Source organism: Vombatus ursinus, unplaced genomic scaffold (genome assembly GCF_900497805.2).
Source record: "Vombatus ursinus unplaced genomic scaffold, bare-nosed wombat genome assembly UNPS02014926.1, whole genome shotgun sequence".
Lineage (NCBI taxonomy): Eukaryota > Metazoa > Chordata > Mammalia > Diprotodontia > Vombatidae > Vombatus > Vombatus ursinus.
In genome coordinates this window covers 2,378,619-2,401,362 of record NW_020954704.1, presented here as the reverse complement: position 1 = coordinate 2,401,362, position 22,744 = coordinate 2,378,619, and the positions used below count along the sequence as shown (strand labels likewise).

General features: G+C 38.3%; 2 protein-coding genes across 3 annotated transcripts in view; one reads left to right on the top strand and one right to left on the bottom strand.

The window, feature by feature from the left end:
* ATP6V1D (ATPase H+ transporting V1 subunit D) overlaps window positions 1-1,729 on the bottom strand; it is a 17,880-nt gene extending 16,151 nt beyond the window's left edge. The window contains exon 1 of the mRNA XM_027843753.1: window positions 1,416-1,729. Within this exon, the coding sequence (XP_027699554.1) occupies window positions 1,416-1,456 (41 nt within the window). The 5' untranslated portion in view covers window positions 1,457-1,729. The remainder of the gene's footprint in view (window positions 1-1,415) is intronic.
* Window positions 1,730-2,192: 463 nt separating this feature from the next.
* EIF2S1 (eukaryotic translation initiation factor 2 subunit alpha) lies at window positions 2,193-21,034 on the top strand. Of its 2 annotated transcripts, none has more exons than XM_027843751.1 (8): window positions 2,193-2,327; window positions 6,151-6,392; window positions 12,768-12,847; window positions 14,750-14,901; window positions 17,564-17,670; window positions 18,431-18,528; window positions 18,869-19,012; window positions 20,508-21,034. In XM_027843751.1, exons 2-8 carry the CDS (start codon window positions 6,152-6,154, stop codon window positions 20,631-20,633), a joined length of 948 nt encoding a protein of 315 aa, XP_027699552.1. In that variant the 5' UTR covers window positions 2,193-2,327; window position 6,151; the 3' UTR covers window positions 20,634-21,034. The 2 variants fall into 2 exon arrangements, with proteins under 2 accessions (XP_027699552.1, XP_027699553.1); XM_027843752.1 differs by lacking the exon at window positions 2,193-2,327 and adding an exon at window positions 2,741-2,841.
* The last annotated feature ends 1,710 nt before the right edge of the window (window positions 21,035-22,744 follow it).

Genomic DNA, 22,744 nt, shown 5'->3' with positions numbered 1-22,744 from the left:
CAAATAATAATATTAATAATAACAAATAACATTTATATAGTATGTGCCAGGAACAAGAAGCGCAGGAGAATATTATATTGCAGTTGTAAGATCACTGGTCTCAAGTCAAGAATCCTCAGTTCCACTTAGTACTTGGGTGATCTTTAGCAAGTCACTTCAAATATCTCATTTGATCCTCACAAAAACCTTGGGAAGCAGGTGCTATTATTATCTCCACTTTACAGATAAAGAAAGTGAGGCAAACCAAACTTAAATGACTTGCCTCCCAAGTCATGCAGCTAGTAAGTGTCTGAGGCTGGATTCGTACTCAGTGCCTTTTTCTGGGGGGGGGGGTGCCAGCCTGTATCTATCCACTGTGCCTTGACATACCTTAAAGACATATAGCAGTTTAGAAACTCAATGAGTGAAATGAAGTCCTGTCTGACACGTTGTGTGGACTTGGAAAAGTCACTTTATCTCCTGGTACCCATCCCAGGCAACTATGGCTGTAAGTTAAATAGAAGATGCCTTTATGTATTGGTGGAGGGAGTTTAGTCATTCAAAGTTCCCTAAATCAATGACATCATTTATACTTTCTCTATCTCAGTTTTATGTTATTCCACGTTTACTATGTACTTATTTGTGTATCTGAAGCTTCTCCCAATACAATGCAAGCTCCTTTAAGTATTTTTGTCTTCACATCCTCAGTCCCAAGTATTTTTCTTTTTTTGGATTGGGCCTATAATTTTAATTGATATAGGAACTCATAATGAGGAAACTACTCAGAAAAAGCAGTAGAGGCTCTTCAACTTAATAATCTTAAAGCATTGGTCACACATAGTAGACACGTACTCAACGTAAGTTGATTAAGGTTCAGAGAGGTAAGTCACCTAAGACCACACAATTAGTAAGAAGAACTGTGGTTTGAACTCCGAATCCCAAACTCTTTCCACTATACCACTCTATACCTTTATTTTTTTCTTTTCTTGACCTTTTGTAAAAAAGACCAGAGAAGGAAAAATTACCTTACCCTTACTGGGAGTATTCTTAAAGAAGAGAAAATAAATTATAAGTTACTATGAGCTCTTTGTAGGATGGCACGACTGTTCCTCCCGCTGAGTTCATTAGGCCTCGAGAGGCCAGCTTCGGGATGTGCACAGATTTGAGGGGCCTCTGGTTCTGGGGACAAGTCTTAAGTCCTACTGAACACGTAAGAGGCCCAGGATCGGGATGCCCCTCTCCCGCCGGGGAGAGGAACGGAATAAAGGGCATCACAGCATCTAGGTCCTAGGGTTCAAGGAGAGGACCCTGGGGGCTGCCTGAGAAATAAGGAACCTAGGCAACGAGATGAGGAGGGAAAGGCTGCTGAGGTATCGGGGAAGCCCCGGGCTGAGGGGTATAGGAGGACAGGAGGACGCTCATTCAATGCCACTCACATTCGCGAAGGAAAGATATCGATGCGGTCTTTGCCAGACATCCTGGGGGTCGTTGTCCTGCGGCGGCAGCTCGGTCCCCAGGCCTATCACTTCTGGTTTGAAAACCTCCAGTTGCTGCCGAAGTCCTACGCCTCCTCATACAGTCAGCTGGAAAAGGTCACCTGATCACCTTCGCCGCAGGCTAAGCGGAAACGGCTTCGGGCAATCCTTTTCCGGTTCCGTCCGCTACTGCCCGGTGGATGGAGTGAAGAGAAGTGGGAAGGAAAAGAGAAAGAAAGGGGAAGGGAGGAAATGCTCGGATGTTAGTGACAGGCGCGCACTCCTCGAAAACAAGAACAAAAAAAAAACCAAAAAACTTCACACACCTGCCTCGACCCCCCACCCCAATTCTCCCCCTCCTCCCGCGGCAAGTGCACTAGGCACGACCAGCACTGTGAAAAGGAGGGGTGAAGAAGTGGGGGAGGGGGTAAGATAACATCTGCTTCCGCTTCGACTTTACCCACAGTGCCACCTTACTGTCGGGAAGATTTTGGTAGCAGTTCATTGATTCAGGAAAGGGAGTCGGGTTTTGACGCCCGTTCTGAGCAGTTTCCTTGGTGGAAAATAAGTGGGAGCGAGAAAGTGTGTACTTTCCCCTTTCCTAAAGGTCAGCAACCTCACCCATTTGCCCAGCGCCCCCTCCCTCCCGGGAAGACTAAGACTCTATGGTTAAATAAAGGAAAAAAAAGGTTTCGCCGACGTCGGCGCCTGCGTAAAGGGTGAGGGGTAGCCGCGCAGGCGCAGAAGGCCCGGTCTCAACGCACGCTGAGGGAAGCAGCGGCAGGTTCTGGTGCGGCCCGAGTTCTGGGCATCTCCCGGAGTGTAGAGAGCAGCGTGGGGACCCGGTTCGGGACCCTCACACACATATTTCAGGTGACTCCTCCTTCCCTTTCAGTTTCTCCCCGTCCCTCTTAGGCGGGGAGAGGCAAGCGAGCGGAAACGCCGGGCTGGCCACCCCCGCCATCCTCTCTCGCCTGGACCTTCCTCGCGCGGGAAGCAGCCGCCCCATCCCGTCCCGCCCCGCACCGGCAGCCGCCGTGGCCTCGTCGCGAGGCGAGGGCGGCCGCGTGGGGCGGGGAGAGGCGCTCATGGGGAGACGGGCCCGGGAGGGGGACGGTTCGGCCTCGGCCGCCTCTGCCTCGTGGGTCCCCGGGAGAGGCCCCGCGGGGGGTGTGGCCGCCGCATCCCGAGAGCTCTGACACCCCCACCTCCTCCACACGCGGCCCTGCCGGAACGGTGACCCGGGCGCCGGAGTCTTCGGGGACTGCCCGGCTTCCAGGCTTTGTGTACCACTCCTCACGGGCCCTTCCTTCTTCCGCCGCCCCGACAACCCCGGGCCAGACGCGCTGCTGGAGGAATCGGGGACTAGTCGGTCCAACCTCTGAAAGTACGGAGGGGCTGCTAGAAAACCAGTGAAAGACCATGAATGGGCGACCGAGACTGGTGACTGGAAAATGTGTTTAATTCTATAGCACCCTTAATTTATAGGGGTGACCCTAAAGTAAAAGTGGTGAAGGAATGCTACTCTTTTTCATTAGGATCTGTTATGTCGTTTAACAGATGAAAAATTGGCTTTGGGAGTTTGAAGTGACTTTGCCCGAGGTCTTCACTTAATAAGCTGTAGAGTTAGAATCATGGTCAGGTTGACATAAAGTTGGCTGTTGCTGTGATTTTGGAATTCTAGAATTTAGCATTTTCAGTTTTGTATTTGATCACAACAATGAAATTTTACTGTTACATACAGTTTCCATTCTGTGATCTCTTAAAATTTTTCCCGAAAAGTACTCCTAAATGTGGAATTTCTTGATTACTTTCCCTGTCTGAAAATTAGTTACAATTTATTTTGTATAAGTGTAGCACAGTGGATAGAGAATTGGCCTATGATCCAAGGAACCGGGATTCAGGTCTCACCTCTTAGACATACTGGTTGTGTGACTCTGAGCAAGCCATTTAGTCTCTTGGTTATCTAAGCAATTCTCTAAAATTTAGTTGCAGAGAAAGTGCAGCATTTTCTTATATCAGTAAAATCATAAGTCTAGCTCCTAGCTATATTTTGTACATACACACACATTCTCTCTCCTTCCCTCTGGCCTCCTACCCCTCCCTCTGCTCTCTTCTCTGATAGGACATAAACTCCTTATGGGTAGACTGCTTCTTTTTTAGTATTTCTAAGGAGTAAGAGCTTAATAAATGTTGAATGACTGAGTTTTTGTAGTATAAGAAATACGGTTTCATTTTAAGTATAATTTGGGGGGGGGGGGGCTAGGCAATGTGGTTAAGTGAGGCTGCATTTGAACTCAGGTCCTCCTGACTACAGGGTCGGTGCTCTCTCCACTTCTGCCACCTAGTTGCCCCTCATTTTAAGTTTAAAGGAATGTCTAAGGTAATTTTTTTCTCACTTGAATTTTCTCACCAAATTACTTTTTGAAGTTTGTAAAATAGAAATATCTTAATTTCAACCATTTGGGAATTGTTTTTTTCTTAATCTGTTATATGATGGGTTAACTCCTTGTATAGTGCTCATAGCTGATAAATCATCTTCATATCTGTACCCTTATTTAATCCTGTAAAGTAGTATTAACCCTGTTTTTTCAGAGAAAGAAGCTGGCTAAGCAATTTTCCCAAGATCCCATGACTAAGTATCAGAATTGACCAAGATAACCAGCTTGCCATTGAACGCCAAGGCATCACAGTTCTCTGATTCAAAAGAATTTATTAAGTTGTTTGATGTCCAGTATTATTTATGTAGGATTTGGTAAGACAGCAGGCTTTTATATGTAATGAAATACCATGTTATTTTATAAGTAGAAGCAGTCTGGTGAAGTGGATAGACTGTTGATCTTAGAATCAGGAAGTCTTGGGTTCATTTACTGTGACACTAGACCTCTGGGTAAAAGTCACTTTACCTTCTTGTGCTTCAAACAACTCCCTGGGGCTTTGAAGTAATGGATTTCTTGAATTCTATATTGTAGAGGAAGTTCTCGAATTCATTGGTTTGTGATGAAATAGAGATGATTCTGGTGTTTTCCAGTAGATTATTTTGGCAATTGTGTGAAGGATGGTTAGAGAGGGAGAGACTTTTGTTCAGGCAAGAGGTTATGAAGCCTTATCACCATTGAAACATGGGAATTGAAAGTGCAAAGGCTTCAGCTTGCCACCTTGTATCTACCATCCCGCAACTGATCCTAGTGATGGAGTAATATAGAAAATATCACCAGGAGAGTTGTGGTCCCAGAGATTGTTATTATTTCACAAATATTGCAATGAGAACCAGAGAGTATCCAGAAATGGAAACACTGGAAATCCTCAATACTAATTCTCAGAAGCAAGAAACAGAATGGAAAAATAAAAAGCCGTAAGAATTGGGAAAAGGTCACTATTGCAAGGCAGGATGAACAGCTACGAGGAATGAGAATGAAAGGACAGCCAAAGAAGATTTTGTAAATAATATGGAAAAGACTTTTCACTGCACTGAGTGGAATGTGTCACTTGGTTGTGTGATATTTTTTTTTTTAATTTTTTTTATTTTTAGGCAATTGTGGTTAAGTTACTTGCCCAGGGTCACATAGCCAATAAGGGTCAAGTGTTTGGTCTGAGGCCGGATTTGAACTCAGGTCCTCCTGACTTCAGGGCCGGTGCTCTGTCCTGGTTGTGTGATTTTTAGCCCCAAGTCCTGCAAACTGAACAAAGATGTCTTCGAAAGTGGTTAGTCTTTATCTTCCTCAAGGAGACACCCCTCCCCCCTCCAAGTTTGATGAAGAGAAGAAGCCTGATGAAAACACTACAGTTGCAGTACCTTAATCTTATTCAGTAAAGCTATTTACAATAACTAGGTTAGTTACATTGGGGTTTTTTTGGGGATCATTGTGTTTACAATTAAGCGTAGGAGTAATAAGAAAAGTAAAAGGCAAGACAGTTTTGTTTTTTTTTTTAGGTTGGAGAAATGGTCTTTGTCGTATTGAATGTAGAAAAGTTAACAGGACATCGAGGGATCTGGACTTGGATGTATGAGCAAATTCAAGTGGCAAAAGAGAAAGAACCTCATAGAAAAAAGTGGCATTCAGGGTTTTTTTTAATTGTTTTTTGTGGCATTTAATTAAACTAGTCCTTCTCTATGTCTGAAATTATTTCCTTGTTATCACAGCTCTTTTTTCTCCTCTTAATATACATAGTAATACTTGTTTTCAGAGAAATTAAGGCTAGGATGAGGTGGTTGTCTTTCGGTTGGACTTTTTAAAAATAATTGTTTTTTTAAAAAAACTACCATTTGAGTTTTATCGTTATCTGCTATGAAGGAATAGTGCTTCTGGTTTTGCTGCCTTGAAAGACTTGGAACATCTTTATAACAACAATGCTGCCCTACCCATCGTTTGATATTGCTTAAAATGGGACTATTATTATAGTACTTTACTCCTGGGCAGTACCTTTCATCCTTAGTTCTCAGTGTTTTACAGACACTAATTATTTTTACAATATCTCCTTGAAACTAATGGTAAAGACACACCCATGCTCCACAAAAATCTTTAGCAAAATTAAAATTTGTTTCTTCATGGTGTACTCAGAAAATGGTTAAAATTTGAAAATAAACACATTTTTCTTTTTGGTGGCAAGATACAGAAATTTCACCATCTTAAACCTATAAACTTTATGTTGGCTTCCATCTGAGCACTGTTTGGTTCTTTCATTCAAATTGCAGAATGCCAGGACTAAGTTGTAGATTCTACCAGCACAAATTTCCTGAAGTGGAAGATGTGGTAATGGTGAACGTACGGTCCATTGCTGAAATGGGAGCTTATGTCAGCCTATTGGAATACAACAATATTGAGGGCATGATTCTTCTTAGTGAGCTCTCTAGAAGACGTATCCGCTCCATTAACAAACTCATCCGAATTGGCAGAAATGAATGTGTGGTTGTCATTAGAGTGGACAAAGAAAAGGGTAAGTTAAAAATGAATTAGGAAATTGCTCTTGATTTGAATGTCAGAAACATTGTTTTTGAATATTTTTATAAATTGTCTACTTCAAGTAAAAAGTGTCAAGTACTGTTTTTTTTAATAAGCATGACTTGATCAACCCCCGTTTATGATGTATTTCTTTGACTCCTTTAATAACCTTCCCCTTCCATATAAACATTAAGGCAATTCTCATTGAAGAATTGCAGGCCTGAATTGTAGAATCCACTATCACAACTTACCTTTTTTCTTACTCATTCCTGCATACCTGCATTTTCATCCCTGTATATCTTCTTTCCTCAAGGCCCCACCTTAGCTGACACCAAATCTATGAGGTCTTTCCTAATTGAGCCACCTAAAAATGATTTCTCTATGTGTTTTCCAAGAAAACTACCTGCATCTTTCCTTTGCATTCTTCACAACGCTACCTTTATACTTATGCATACATTTCATACAGTCCCTAAGCTCTTGTATGGAACTATCCTGGTTTTTCACCTGTGTATTCCCACTGCCTTGCAGCTGGTAGGTACTTATATTTTGGATAGTTTGGAAGATGTGGTAATGGTGAATGTTAAAGCAATCAGATGACATTTATTAAACATGATAAGCTCATAATGTAAGCAAGAAGATAGATACAACATGTACACATGTCAGTATATACAAAATAAGTAAACAGTGATTTGGGAGGAAAACACTAGCAGCTGGGGAGATGAAGAAAGACTTTATATAGAAAATAATGCTTCAGTGAGAGAAGTAAGGAGGGAGTGCATTCAGCCTGTGCAAAGGCACACACCACAGGAGCTATGGAAATGGAACACCATATATGAGAAATGGGACGATTTGTGTATGTGGTGGAAAATAGTGTATAATCAGACCAAAAAGTTAGGATGGAGCCAGTTTGTGAAAGTGACAAGAGCCTGTTTTATCCTAGAAGTAATAAGTAACCACTAAAGTTTTTTGAGTAGAAGAATAACATGATGAAAACTGTTTTAGGAAACTCATTTTGGCATCAATGTAGAGGATGGTTTGGAAAAGAGAAAAACTTAAGACAGGGAGACAAATTAGGAGGCTATTGCAATAATCCAGGTAAGATAAGGGCCTAAACTATGTGTTGTTCAGTTGTGTCTGATTCTTTGTGACCCCATTTGGGGTTTTCTTGGCAAAGATACTGGAGTGGTTTGTCATTTCCTTCTCCAGCGTATTTTAAAGATGAGGAAACTGGGGCAAGCTCGGTGAAGTCATACAGCTAATAAGTGTCTGAGGCCCAATTCGAACTCAGGTCTTCACTCTACCACCTCACTGCCCCGCTGTTTGATGTAGTGATTAAAAAGGAGGAGACAGATACAAGAAATGTTGTTGAAGTATAAACAGCACAATTTATCAACTTATTAGTATGTGAGGGGAGAGAAAGAAAAAGTAGAAGGGGCATCATGGTTGGGAACCTGGATACCTAGAAGGATAGTGGCGTTTTGGATCGAAATAGGAAAATTCAAAAGAAGTCCAGATTGAGGACATAAATAATGAATTCACTTTTGAATGTGTTTAAGATACCATGCTTTCCAGTTCAAGATGTCAAGTAGATATAGAATAGTGATGTCGAGCCTGGAGCCCTATAAAGACACAAGGGCTCCATGTATAGTTATGGAAGTCATCTGCATAGCAGTGATAATTAAGCCTGTGGGAGATGATGTGATCACCTAGCAAGAGACGATAGGGAGATGAGAGAACAAGGCCCAAGACAAAACCTTGGAGTATTCCCGAAATTAGGGGCCATGAAATGAGCCAGCAAAAGGAGACTTGAGAAAAGTGGTCCTGTAGGTAGAAAGAGAACCAAGAAAGAATAGTGTCACAAAAACCCAGAGAAAAGAGAGGATCCAGTAGGAAAGCATTGTTAACACTGTGGAGAGAACAAGGAAGGAGAAGATTTGACAAGACCATTAGACTTGGCTAGCAAGAGATCACTGGTGACTTTAGAGAGAATAATCTGTTGTTATAAAATTGGAAATCAGATTGCAGAGGGTTGAGATAGGTAACTTTTAAAAAGTAATTCCTGAGAAAGGGATAATAGAGGGTATGTTAGGACCTAGTGAGTTGTCTTTCCCAGGATGGGAAAGACTTTGACATGTTTGTAGGTACAAGTTGTAGATTGAAAAGGGGAATGAGATCAAAGGTTCACATAGGGAGAGCTTGGTCCTAGTAAGTAGAAGGGCCATCTGTTTGTGCCAGAAACTGGAGTAAAGGAAGAGAGACCATGTTGAAGGGATGTAGGATAAATAAGGGGAGAGGAGTGAGTTGAAAGTCTCTCTTTTCAGTAAAATGAGACTAAATCTTTTTTTTTTCCCAGTAAACTAAAAAAATCATCCACAAACATGAACATGTCCATACCCAAAAATGGAGATTGTATATAAAACCACAGTTTGACTACATCTAGTTTATTTCTGTTAACGTACATTAAATCCAGCAGTAGGAACACAAAGGAGCCATATAGTGGGAGTATTCCAGAATTGGAATTTGGCAAGGAATGAGTGGTGATTAGGAATAAGGGATTTGACCTTAGAAAGTAGTGTAGATTTGAACTGGCTAATTAAGGGATTGAGACTGGGAAGAGAGGAGAGAATGAATGCAGGGTTGAAAGCTTATCGAATTTATACTGTCCAATATTGTTTACCACTTCTTTATGGACCATTTTATATTACTCTCTGTTTCACATGTTTAACTTCTGAAAGAGATTATAAGCTTCTTGAGAACAGGGACTTGGTCTTAAGTTTCTTTTTTCTCCTTCATGAAACTTCCCATAATGCTGGCTACCTAGCCGGGTACTCAATAATAATCAAATAATAATTTGATACTATTAAATAAGCCTCTATCTTTCCTTTTTTAAATTTAGAAAGCTAGATAATTTGTATTATGTCCTTTGAGGACAGAATGTAGGCTTGCACTTTTTATTCCTTCTATTATACACTTCCCAAAGTTGTTTAAAGGGATCAATTTAACTATTTAGTTGATTCTTTTTTTCCCCAAAGCAAAAACTGACAACCGAATATAGCTTTTTCTTTGTACTTCCTCTTAAGTAACTACCACTATCTTGATTGCTTGGACAGCTTTTTTTATTACTTTTATGGGTGTATACTTCTATTCCTTAAGAATAGCTAAGTTGGGAATTTAAGAGTAATTGTAAGAGTAATTTAAGAATTTGTAGAGTGCTTTACAGATGTTTCCTTACCCAAATAACAAAGTGTCATCTCCATTTTATTTATGGTTGAGAAAACTGAGGCACAGAAGTAAAGTGACTTTCCCATAGGCACACAGCTGTTATCAAAGGTGAGATTTGAGGAATCTTCCTGATTCTTAAGAGCTATTACTCATCACTATAAGACTTGTGGTCTAATTCATATGCGTCCATCCATACATACTTCATCTCGTGCAGCTCTATTTGTGTCCTCAGTAGAGCTGGATCCAGCATGCCAAGGGCATTTCTCTAGGTTTTTTGACACTAAGGTAGGTCCCAGTGGAACACAGAACTCTGCATCTATTATCCTTCCCCTTTCATAACGTAACTGGCTCACCTCCTCTTTCTTTTGTTTGCTTCTTTAATGATGTCTTTGGGTATGTAATTATTGTTTTTGGCAGTATATTGTAGGCTGTTAAAATCTGACATCCACCTCTCCATTGATATTTACCCTTGTTTCAGGGTAAAGCTTGGGGTCATTAAAAGTACTAATCAGCTTCCAAAATGCAATCCAGTCTGTTTCCTTTCTCCTATTAGATTCTGGGTCTAGTTCATTACTCATTTTCATTGCCTGTCCAAGTATGTATGTATGTATGTATATATCACGTGTGGACAGAAAGTTGGGCTAGTTCTGTAATTTGTTCGTTCAACCAAGTATCATAGTCTGGACAATAGTCATTTTTAATCCACTTGTTTTTTTCTTGTGGGGAAGGTTAAACCAAGCTCTTAAGTGATTATGGCTTTCACATGCATTGCTCTGGGACTTAATGCAATAGGCACATCTGGCAAGCAGAAGCATCTGTAAGGATCTGAATATCTAACAGGAATCCTTCTTTCATTTGGACTCTTGCTTGAACTTCCTCACTGGTGATGACAGATATCTTGTATCTCTCTATTTTATGCTTCATTTGATATTACTAATTAAAGGGGCACTGAAAAAAGGCATATAGGTAACAGATGCCAGCCTCCAGGTAGAAAAGTCATGGACTCAAGGCAGATGGGGAGTGGGGGTGGGAGCAGAGTATGGGTAGATGGATATAGATATGGACATAGCCTACGTGGGATTTGTTTTGTTTGATTACACATGTTTTCTTGTTTTCTCAATTTGAGGAGAGGAGTGATAGAATATGGTCCTGGTAATAAAATAACATGGAATTAAACAAAAAACAGATAGCAGAGAAATTAGAACTATTCAACTTTTATTTCCATCAAGAACAATCTTCAAACTTAAAAGGGTAGAGCAAATTTGGTTAGAACAAAATTGAAGCCCGGGATGGGTAAGGAAAATAGTAAGGACACCCACCACATGTCATGAGAAAAGTACTGGATGACTAACCAGGTTAAGTTGCATTCTACTTTTCGACTTACTAGCTCTGCATTGTTGACTAAGTCACTTACACAGCCTCAGCTTCTGCAAATGTCTCAATTTTCAGAAGAGAGAAGGTAAATTCAAAAAAATGATAAATCAGTTTGATATATGCATCTGGGCAAAATTACATAGCAGGTTATTAAGTGGTAGTTTTTGAGCACTTAGAGAGGGAGGCAATAATCACTGAGTTAATATTGGTTCATTGAGAACAAGTTATGCAAAACCAACATTGCTTCCTTTCAGTTCAACAAAAATATAAATGCCTGCTTTGTGCAGAACACTTTAAACAACAAAGGAGGATACATAAGACATTTCTGATCTAAAGGAATTTAATTTAGTATAGGAATTAGGCATAAACAGATAATACATGAAAAGGTTGTTATGACAAGTATCAGGTCAAGGAGGGCTTTCTGGAGAAGGTGGCACTTGCATTGGCCTTAAAGGATCAATAGGAATTTAACATGGAATTGACAGAAGAGAGGACATTCTAACTTGAGTAAAGGTACATGAACAAAGCTCAGAGCACATTTGGGGACAGAGTGGCTTGGCTGAATTATAAGTAAAGCACAGGTAAGAAATAATTTGAGAGAAGGCTTAAGGACCTTGAATTCCAGGGAAAGTACACTTAGTTCTGCTATAACACTTGTTTCAAAATTTCTTCCAGTATGAGTGACATTCTAGGGAACATTGTGAGCGTAACGTAAATTCCAAGTTTGCTTCTGCACCTCCACAAGTAAGCTTCTGGTCTTTGTCAAAGTAAAGGGCCAGATTGTATATCTTCTGGTGTAATAGGAGCTATGAAAGGAGAAGAATCGAGTCTGGTGCACATCACTCCCTTTCCCCTTCTACTATGGCACAGGCTGAGCAGCAGCCTGGGGTTGTTGTATTGTTTATGTATTTGTTAACCAATTGACATTTATAAAACTGTGCTACTTTTTATTATGTTCCTATCTTTTTTGACAAGTTTTGGAATGTTATTCCCCAAACCCATGTTTTCCATAAGTTCTATTGTTTTATTGCATAATTTTGCATAGCATGTATTAAGTTATAGCAGAATGACCTGTAATAATGACATGTAATCTGTAGGCAGTAGGAAATGACCAGAAAGTTTTGGACAGAGTAGACATATATAAGGATAGATTGGAGAGAAGTAACAACATAGGCAGTCAAAATGGAAAAATGTAGGAAGGTTAAGTAGATTTGTAAAGTCAACAAGCATTCCTGAAGATGGCCAATTAATGGATTTACCTGCCCTAGATAATCTTTTTTGTTGCCACTGGGTTCTGATCTTTGCTTCATCCCTCAACATTTTTTTTTTTTTCAACGATTTGCATGAACCCATGTTCATCAGATTTTCAGATGGCACAAATCAGGGAGAGATAACCAATGTGAATCCAATTTATTAGGAAACATTCAAGATTTAAGAATGTCTTCACTAGTAGTTAATAATATTCTGAAACTAAAAGCTGAAATATGCATGGGACAAATGTGAAGTCCCCATTTCAATTTGAAAATAATGTTGAGGGAGACTTGAATTCACAATGGATCCATAGGATTATAGGTTTTAGAGTGCCCAGTCTCCTTTTTATAGATGAGAAAACTCAGATTTAGGGTAACTTATTTAATCCATTCAAGAAGCAAGTAGAAGAGCTAGGAATTGAACTAGGTCCTCTGACTCCAAATTCTGAATATTTATCTGTGAAAGTTGTGATCTCAAGAACATTGTTTAGAAATCCTAATTTTTCTTAATTTCCTCATGTCAGGATATATCGATTTGTCAAAAAGAAGAGTTTCTCCAGAAGAAGCAATCAAATGTGAAGACAAATTCACCAAATCCAAAACTGTAAGTTTAATATTAGAAGAAAACTGTTTAAATTAGTGTCCTTCACAACCAGATTGCCTTCCCATAACTCAAGGTAACATGTATGATTGATGGCATGTTGTATTTTAAAATAATAGGAAATCAAGACTAATTTCAAGAAAATATTCGTTGGTTAGGTTGAGGACAGACTAGTGGTTCTAATAGATATTCCTAGGTTTGCTGTTGACTTTAAAATTATTAAAATAGACTTTTGGAGTCAGAGAGGGTTTACAATAAGGAGACCTTAGCAATGATGTACTTACAGTTTTATATCCAATGTAAAGAAGTTAGTGTTGAAAGTTATTGTTTTAAGATAGCTTTTAGCCAATTTAACTATACATAATTTCTGCTAACTTTGGTTTGTGGCTAGTTAGGTAGTCCCCTTTTCTCTAAATTTTGGAATTTTAGCCATTTTTGGCTCCTTTTGGCTCTTTTCTTTGGGGATGAGGATCACAGATACATCCTGCTTTTTGTTTTAAGGAGGAGTAGGACTTGGGTAACAGCTTACAAGATCTCTGAGCTTGGAAGGACAGCAAAGGATCTGTAAACTGGTTTGTTGTTACTACTGTTTTTGCTTTTCGGGGTTTTTTTTTTTCCGCCCTTTAATTCTTTCTGGCAGTGTCCCTGCATGTTAGTCATGGGCCAAGAGAAGCCTCTAGGTAGTAGAAGCACTGACTTCGAGTCACATGACCTGAGCTCTACTGGCTCTACTACTTAGTATGTAAGTGCTTTGTAAACTGTGCAGTGCTGTATGAATACCAATTATTACTATTCATTGTGTATCTCACTAAAGTTCTAACTCAGAGGCCTCAGGATGGTATGCAGGTGACTCTGGGTTCATTAGAGCCACTCATGAAACTGTCTACTAAAAAATGGAGCTATAATGCAATCTGTGTGGAGGAATACCCACATGGATCCTTGAAGTCTTGCCCTCTTCCATTGATGCATGCTTCATCATTTCTGTGTTTTAGTTTTTTATCTTTTGCCAGCTCCCATCCAAATTCACTACCAATGTTTGTGCTGTTTGTTCCATTTTCCTGGGATCATTATTTGTCTTTTGTACTATTGGGTTTTTTCGTTCTAATTTCAGAGGTAATTTTCTCCCTTGTCCCATGCCCTCTCTAAAATAATGTCAAAATCCCTATAAATTAATGGTTTAAAAAAATTGCTAGTTATCACTTACTGTTAAGTGATTCGACTTCATTGGGCATCTATAAACTGAGGAAGATGAAGTACATAGTTTTTAATATCTTTTCCATCCCTAAATCCTATGAGCCTAAAAGTATAAGGAGTTGAGCTCTTTTACAAAAAAAATTAACCACTCAAGTTTATTTTCTTATGGAGGGAATGCATATTCCAGATAGCATTCCTTTTGATATCAACCTTTAATATGTGCAAAAAGCTTTATTACAGAAACTCGTAACTGTTATATACTCAAATGAAATACAGCAAAAATGTTGAGTTCTACATTAAAAAATCCAAATATTACATTACATTTGTAGGAGATGTTTTTTGAGTGGGCTATACCAGAGGTGTCTGGCAAAAATTGCTTCCAGGATCCATTCTTTTTGAGTTTGACACCACTGATCTACACTGATGAAATCACAGGTCCAGGACCAACCTTCCCTTTTCCCAAAAAACAAAAAATTATTTACCTGCTTTTTTTAGAATTGTAGCTGAGGGAGAGAGTAGTCTTGGCTGGTGCCACACACACACACACACACACACAGAGCTTTAATTGCGTTTCATTTATAAATTAAACGGGGGAAGGGAATGAAGAATGTGGAGCAAGATCACCAAGAAACTAACACAGTCTATAAAACAAAGTAGTAGTGATACAGATGAGTGTTTTTCAAGCTGTTAAACCTCCCTTTTTGATTCTAGGTTTATAGCATCCTTCGCCATGTTGCTGAAGTGTTAGAGTACAGTAAAGATGAGCAGCTGGAGAGCCTATTCCAGAGAACTGCCTGGGTCTTTGATGACAAGTACAAGAGACCAGGATATGGTGCCTATGATGCATTTAAACATGCAGTCTCGTAAGAATCTTTTTAAGAAATTGCATTTGTACTCTCGTAGAAGGCAGATGCAGAGTCTTAATGCACCTGTTAACAACATTTAATAGTTTAATAATAGAGTAAAATCTTGTTATTTCCATCAATGCAAATCAGCAACTAGTTTATAACTTAAAATCTTAGGCAGTTACATGGAGCACTGAGAAGTTAATTGACTTGCTCACATAATTACTATTTTTTTGAGTGAGAACTTGAACACCAGGTCTTCCTAATTTCAAGGCTAACTATCTTCTGTGCCGCACTATAAGCAGAAAGATTTTCCACTCACCAAATTCTGGTGAAATAATAGCTCTGGACCAAAAAAAGAAATCTTGGTATTTAAAAGACTGAGATTGCTTAAAAGATGTGCAACTACTGCCACTTTTTGTCCTGAGTTGCTTTGATTTTAAAATTGGCAAAAATTATTCTATGTTCCATTTTCTTACAAATCAGCCTAAATGGAAGTCACATCCAAATGGTTATCTATTTGCCCCTTAGAGTAAGCAAGCTCTAATCCTTATAGGAAGTAGATTTCACAATTGAGACTGATCTGACTCTTCCTCAGCATTCTCTGAATGAGCAGGTTATGTTTTTCCTTTGCTTCTCAAGGATTTCCTGAGATACTTAAGTTGATTGTCAAATTCATTTAGCTGTGAGCATTCTCTAAATTTAGAACCCTGATTGGTCCCTTAATGCCTAGATTTTGACCTGTGGGTTTTCAAGATGAGTTTTAGACAAACCATACAAAAGGCCTTGATGTTCCTTCTGTTGATATGACAGTCAAACATGGGAAGCTTTTTTAAGGCAAAGGATTTTCATATTTTATTTGTGTGCTTATTTTTATACTTTTTTTTAAAAGTACATTCCACATTTTTTCAAGTAAGAAATTATAAAACTGATATTTACATTGCTGCCTTAGTGTTTACAAAGTATTGCATATTCTGATTTGATCCTTGCAGTGCTCCTTTGAGGTAGATGTAGGTATTGTCCCCATTTTACAGGTAAGGAAACTGAGATCCAGAATGATTAAGTGACTTTTACTTGTGGTCACATAGCTAGTAAATGTCAGGAGTAGGATTTGAGCCGATGACTCCAAATCTCGTGTTCTTTGTTTACACTGTGCCACGCAGTCTCTCATTTCCCACTGCACTGGGTCGGGGCATTGCTCGTGGGGAGGACAGCAATATAAGAATCCAGAGAGGTCAGATCCTTTTGATTTGCTTGTGGGTACTCCCACAATTTCTATTTTGATGTTGACCTTTAAGATTTTGTCTAGGTCAACATGACATATTGTTAATGTTTTAATTCTAATCAGTCAAGCAACATTTATTAATCACCTACTATATGCCAGGCACAGGTTGTCACTATATTTCCACTTGGCTTAATGAGTATTTGATACATCTAAAATTCCTTTTAATTCCTTCTTCAGATTAAATTCTTAAAGCATAATTACAAAAAAATTGGGGACTTTTCTGTTCTGTAACCACACAGGTGTTTGAGGTGCTATTCCAGGGCATCTATATTCCATTTCCATCCACAATAAGAATGAATTAATAAATAAGTAAAATAGTTCATGGTTTGTTTTTTAATAGTTGCATGGTAATTTAGATGCATTCACTATGAATGAATCTTGGTGTTTTTATTCTGTCTTATCATTACTACCTTCCTGTACTCAAGTAGATGAATATCATTACATTGGGCTTTTGCATATGAGGTTCTTGCTTGAAAATTAAATAGAAAAAGGAAGTGATTTGTTAAATTTATTTTCAGCCCACTAGACAGTCTGTATTTCCCATGTACCTTTTAAGGAAATAATACATTTATTTTTGTATGTCATCATTTAAACAGTGCTTACTATGTACCAGGCACTGTGCTGAGAGAGAATAGCCTGTGCCTTTAAGGCACAGACAACATACATACATAAGTACAGGCAAGATACAAGGCGGGGTGGGCACTTCTAGCAACTGGAGGGAGCAGGAAAAGGACTACCGAAAAAAGAGATCTCTGTAGAAGACGACTGGAAAGATAGAAAATAACTAGCTTGGGAAAAGCTTTTAAGTGTCAAGCCGGGAAGTTTAAATCTGATCCTAGAGGCAATAGGGATCCACTCGAGTTTGTTGAGGTAACATGCTCGTATTGGCACTTTAGGAAAATCACTTTGGTAGTTGTTTAAAGGATGGCTTGGAGAGGGAAGAAACTTGAGGCAGGGAGAATAATTAGGAGTCTTGCAGTAATCCAGGCAAGAGGTGATGAAGATGGTAGTTGTTGAGGGAGAGAAGGTGACATGTATGGAAAGATACTGTAGAGTTAGAAATGAGATTACAAAGAGGATATATTATTTGTAGAAACTGTCAGAACTTAGTACGTCATTGTAAAGAGCTGTGAGTATGTTCAAATATATTAACAGTAGTAACACTTTTAGGGGTGGCTCTAATTACAAGGTGAATTCAATGAAGCAAATTTGTGAAGTGCAAGTTACTATGCCAGGCAGTGTAGAAATAGTGGATACAATGAAATGTTAGAAGAATTAGAAAACTCCTAATGAAATTGCCCATCTTCCTCAGAGCCCCAGAAATTTTGTTTCTAACAATTTGTATGTAATGTCACAATCAATATTAGCACATTCAGTTTTTTAAATTTACTTCAGAGACCCTTCAATCCTGGATGGACTGGATTTGAATGAACGTGAAAGACGAGTGCTGATTGATAACATAAATAGGCGCTTGACACCACAGGCTGTCAAAATCCGAGCTGGTAAATATGAAGTTGTTTTTGTTTTGTTTTAAGATTTTGCATTCATTAAGAAAACTGTTTTAATAATGAATCTTACTGAATAAAAAATTGCTAGATAAGCAAATTGAATAGTAGCTAACATTTATATAGAGTTTACTCTGTGCCAGGCACTGTGGAATTATTATTTCAATTGATCACAACAGCCTTCCAAAGGTAGGTGCTATTATGAGGAAATTGAGGCAAAGAGGTTAAGTGACTTGCCCAGGGTCACATAGCTATTAAGTATCTGAGGCTAGATTTGAACTCTTTGTCTTTCTGGCTCCAGGACCAATGCTCTGTGCTACCTAGCTGCCCCATATAATAATGTATAATGAAAAAAATTTGCAAAGATACCAGTCTTTTGATCTTTACCAGGAAAGAATACTTAGAATATACTATTTTGCTGCTGTTGAATTTTCACAAAGTTTATATATTATACCAATGAAGCCTGTTACAGTTATCAATTCAACAAACTCAGTGATTTCTTAAATTTGGGGGGGGGGGGTAGTTTAATCATTGGAAGAATTTATGTAAAGATGAAGGGGGACATAAACTCTTTAACTCTATGAGTAAGAAATGATGAGATTACAAAATAGTGTAGCTTCCATTTTGTTGTGTAGTTGAGATAAATGAGAATTCATGATGTGAGATAATATATGCAGAAAAGCTGTTATGTCAGATTTTTAAAACCTTAAAATCTTTGGAATCTGTTCACATTCATTCACTGTTATCTGTTTCTTAGATATCGAAGTGGCTTGTTATGGTTATGAGGGTATTGATGCTGTAAAAGAAGCTCTGAGAGCAGGTTTGAATTGTTCCACAGAAAACATGCCCATCAAGGTAAGTGACACCCAACCCACATACAAAATCTAGTCTTGTCATTCTATTTTCTTACTTCACAAGAAAGCGGTTTCTTTTTTAGTTCATGTATATTTCTTAGATGAGTTTATGACTGACCATAATAATGTATTTTCCCCCCTTAATCATAAAATAAGGCAATTGTTTAGAGGTAAGATTGAGTGGAAAGAGACATTGGTCACTCAGGTCTGATGTTCCTAAACTAAATGGTATTTTAAAATAAAAAGGCTGGAACTGGTCACTTAATATAATAATTATACTGTGAAGAGAGTTTCATTGTATTCAGAATTTGGTAGGATTATTATCTTCCATTCTGTTGTAGATTAACCTGATAGCACCTCCTCGGTATGTGATGACTACTACAACCCTAGAGAGAACAGAAGGCCTATCTGTCCTCAATCAGGCTATGGCTGTCATCAAAGAAAAGATTGAGGAGAAGAGAGGTGTCTTCAATGTTCAAATGGAGGTGAGAGAGATTTTATAAGGCCTTAGTTAGTGCCTTGGTTATTTATATGCTATTAAACTTTTAACTTTCGTAGTGGGAAATTAAGTATTAGGGCTATTCTTATTAATAAAATTAACATGTATCTGACTGAGCAAAATTTTAAAAATTAAAATCAGATACAAGTATTTGGACCAGTATTTTGGATTAATAAGAGGAGCTGTCAGTGGAAAACTATTCATTTCTGGTGCTCTCAGATCTTATTAGAGGGTTTTGTTTTTGAGGGAGAAATGGCCCTTTAGGGGAGAAAATGAGTAAATATTTCCAGAGTTTGTTACATAAAACTTCATTTTCTTCTTTGAGGTTTCATATAAAAATTACCTTTTCCTTATTTTTAACTAAAAAAAGTTATCAATCTCAAAATAAAGAGGTTACAACTAACCCCTGCCTGACCCACTCTCATGCCACCTTGAAATGTATGACAGAAATGTTCAGAGAAGATGAGAGAGGCAGGAGTGATAAATTTGCTATAATTATTGATATTCAGATTTTGACTTGTCCAAAGCTAGAATGTTAGGTACTCTTCACTCAGCTAGTGAATTATCTCTTTTTGATTATAACAGCAACAATAATAATAATAATAATAGTAATAATAGTAACTGGCATTTATACAGCAATTTAAGTTTTTCAAAGTACTTTACAAATATTAATTCTCATTAGATCTTCACAACACTATTAGGAGGGTGCTAATTATCATTCCCATGAGAAAACCAAGGTAGACAGAGGTTGATTGACTTGTTCAGGGTCAGACGATTAGCAATCACCTGAAGCTAGATTTGAATTCAAGTCTTTCTGACTCCAGGCCCAGCACTCTCCTCAGCTTCACTGCTCTACTCTTTACATATTTGTGTCTAATGGTGGCCACCTTTAAGGCAGGGTAGAGAAGAGGCACAAGAGTGAAGGAAAAAAAGAAAGTTACATGATAACTTTACTCTGCATTGAAAAGGAATAGCAAGTTGTACGTAAAGTTGACATGTGCAGTCATCTTTTTTTTCTATTCTGTGTTGTGAGGAAAAAAGATTAGATTTATGTAATCTCAGAGGTCCCTTTTATCTCTAAAAGCTCTGAGATTCTGTGGTTCCTGCTGTGGATCTCATTTTGAAATTCAAACTTTCATCCACGTTTTGGTGGGATTTTAGATGTTCCCTAGAGTAGTTATTTTCACAGACAGAAATATGAGTTATTTTTAAAAGTTGTTGTATTTAAGAATTTAGTAAAATGCCAGGTCACAGGGTTTTTTTGTTTCATTTAAATTGAAAAATATTCAAGAATTTCTTCCATTTGTGACTGTTGATAACATTATCATTTATTTTGAAACTGTCAAGTATTTTACTGGGCGATTATGGAAGTTGCCATTTTGAAGAATTTGCTGCTAGACACTAAAATGTGTCAGAGAAACGAAATTGGCTGCTTGATTATCTCTTACATCTTGTGTAATATGCTGGTCTTCCTTCCACAGCCCAAAGTGGTCACAGACACAGATGAAACTGAGCTTGCAAGACAGCTGGAGAGGCTTGAGAGGGAAAATGCTGAGGTGGACGGAGATGATGATGCTGAAGAAATGGAAGCCAAAGCTGAAGATTAACTATTTGGGAAAAGGCATCCAGCTGGAGGAACACAGACCAGCTCTTCCTGGCTTAGACACCGTAGACTTGAAAGTTTTCCACTATTGAAAACTTCAGAGCTGAATATTTTGTATTTCAAAGTATTTAAATGTTTCAACAGACCAGCATGTGAGCCCTCCCAAATGCTGGCACATTGATCTCTTTTAAAGGGAGTGGCCTAATTTCACTAAGAGACTAAAACCCCGAAGCTGAGATCATCCACACAATTGGGCCTGAGGTTTTCAATCTCTACTTCTGATTGGCAGCCCCTTCCATTTAGTGCCTCTTTGAGTTTACCAGGAGCACCAAAAGCAAACAGTCCCAATCTTTCTATATTCATTGTACTCAAGCAGAACATTCAATAAATTTCTGGGATATTTAACTAGGCTTCTTCCCTCCTTCTTCACTCCTATTGAAAGCATTCCCCATCAAAGTATAATGGGAATAGGGAGTTAAGAATCCAGAGTTAGGAATACCTGGGTAGGTGAGCAACTGGTCTTTGGGATCATACCTCAATGAAAAAAGAAAGGATTAACTCCTTGGATTAGAAAAGTTTCTGTCTGCTAGAAAAAGAGGACATTGCAACATCCTTTCAAGAAAGAAGGAAAAGCAGAAATAGGTGGTTACCTCTACAGTAATAGAGTGTTGCAGTTTTGGTATCGGACACAAAAAGGTTTAAGCATTTGAGGCTCTTAGGATGATGGTTCTTAAAATGCAACTAAGTAATTGTACTGTACCTCTTAACTGCCTAAAAATAATGATCATAAGTGGTGTGATTTATCATCATCCAGGTTTTATATTGCTTCACTTGATATTTGCCTTTTAAGTTATAGTTAAGAATAGTAGAATGGAAAGGGATACTGTTCCTTTAAAATATTTTTTATTAGAACTTTAAAAGAATGTTAGACTTCCTCCTTTCCAATGTTTAACATGTAGAATTGAGGTGGCTTTTTTAATAGGAAAAAAAATAGATTAGGGAGGTGCCATCAAGGGATCGAACTCCCTAAAAGGAAGAGTAATTTATACATTACAGATCTGGATAGTGGTGTATTTCTCATGTGTTTTTTTCTTTGAGGTCAAGCTAATTGAAATTAATACTATTAATTTGGACTATGATTTGATTGCATTTTACCTACTTTTAAAGGTAGGTAAGAAAATCTAGGGATAAGTGGCATTGTCATGTATAGTTGTTGTGGATAGTTATATGATCTCTTTGATCATAGATTGAGTCTCTAACTCAAGACTATTGACCTTATAGGAGGTAACTATTGAAGAACATGCATGAGATTGAGCCAAGCCAACCTCATTATTGTGACTCAAATAAATATGTACTGAGTGCCTAATAAAAAGGCACTTTTCCGGTGCTATTTCAAGGTCAAATTTCTTATTTCAGTCTCTCTTAGGGGCTGGGGTCGCTGTAGTTAATGAGAGTATGGAATAAAAGTGAGGAAGAATATTTAAGAGAGAAATAATTTCTGCTCTGTTCTTTAGTAACCTTCAGGAAGAACCCTTTCAATTGCCCAGGTTATTCTAAAAGGAGCAGGAAATGTCACTTTCTTCCCTCTTTGATGTCTAAGTGAAGCAAAATAAGCTGCTTTTCTGTGTTTGGTCAGTGAAATTTGTGCCTTAGTGAATCTTTCACCTTTACATTCCTTGTGAAAACAAGTACTCAAATCATAAATTAACTGGTGTAGAGCACTTCAAACATACCTTGGAATGGAAAATTGAAATGTTATCAAAACTTTTCTATAGACATTGTTTTTTTTTTTAGACTTTGAAAGTCCAGGTGGCAGGATAGTGCCAGGTATGCACAGAAGTGGATAGACATTGAATTTTCCACTGTGAACTTCACTGGTATTTATCATGTAGAATTGAGACCGTTGTTAAGTGTTCCCTCCTAGGTGAATATAGCGTCTTTTGTTATTTCCCACATTCCTTCAAGGAATAGATCTGTGCAAATTTCTTAACATGATGGAAAAAACAAACATGCTGAACTATAGAGCATGTTCTATTGATTGGCTTAGTGGCATCTTTATATATAACATACAAAATTTGCATGTGTGTGTATTAAACCAGGAAAAGGAGTTGGCAC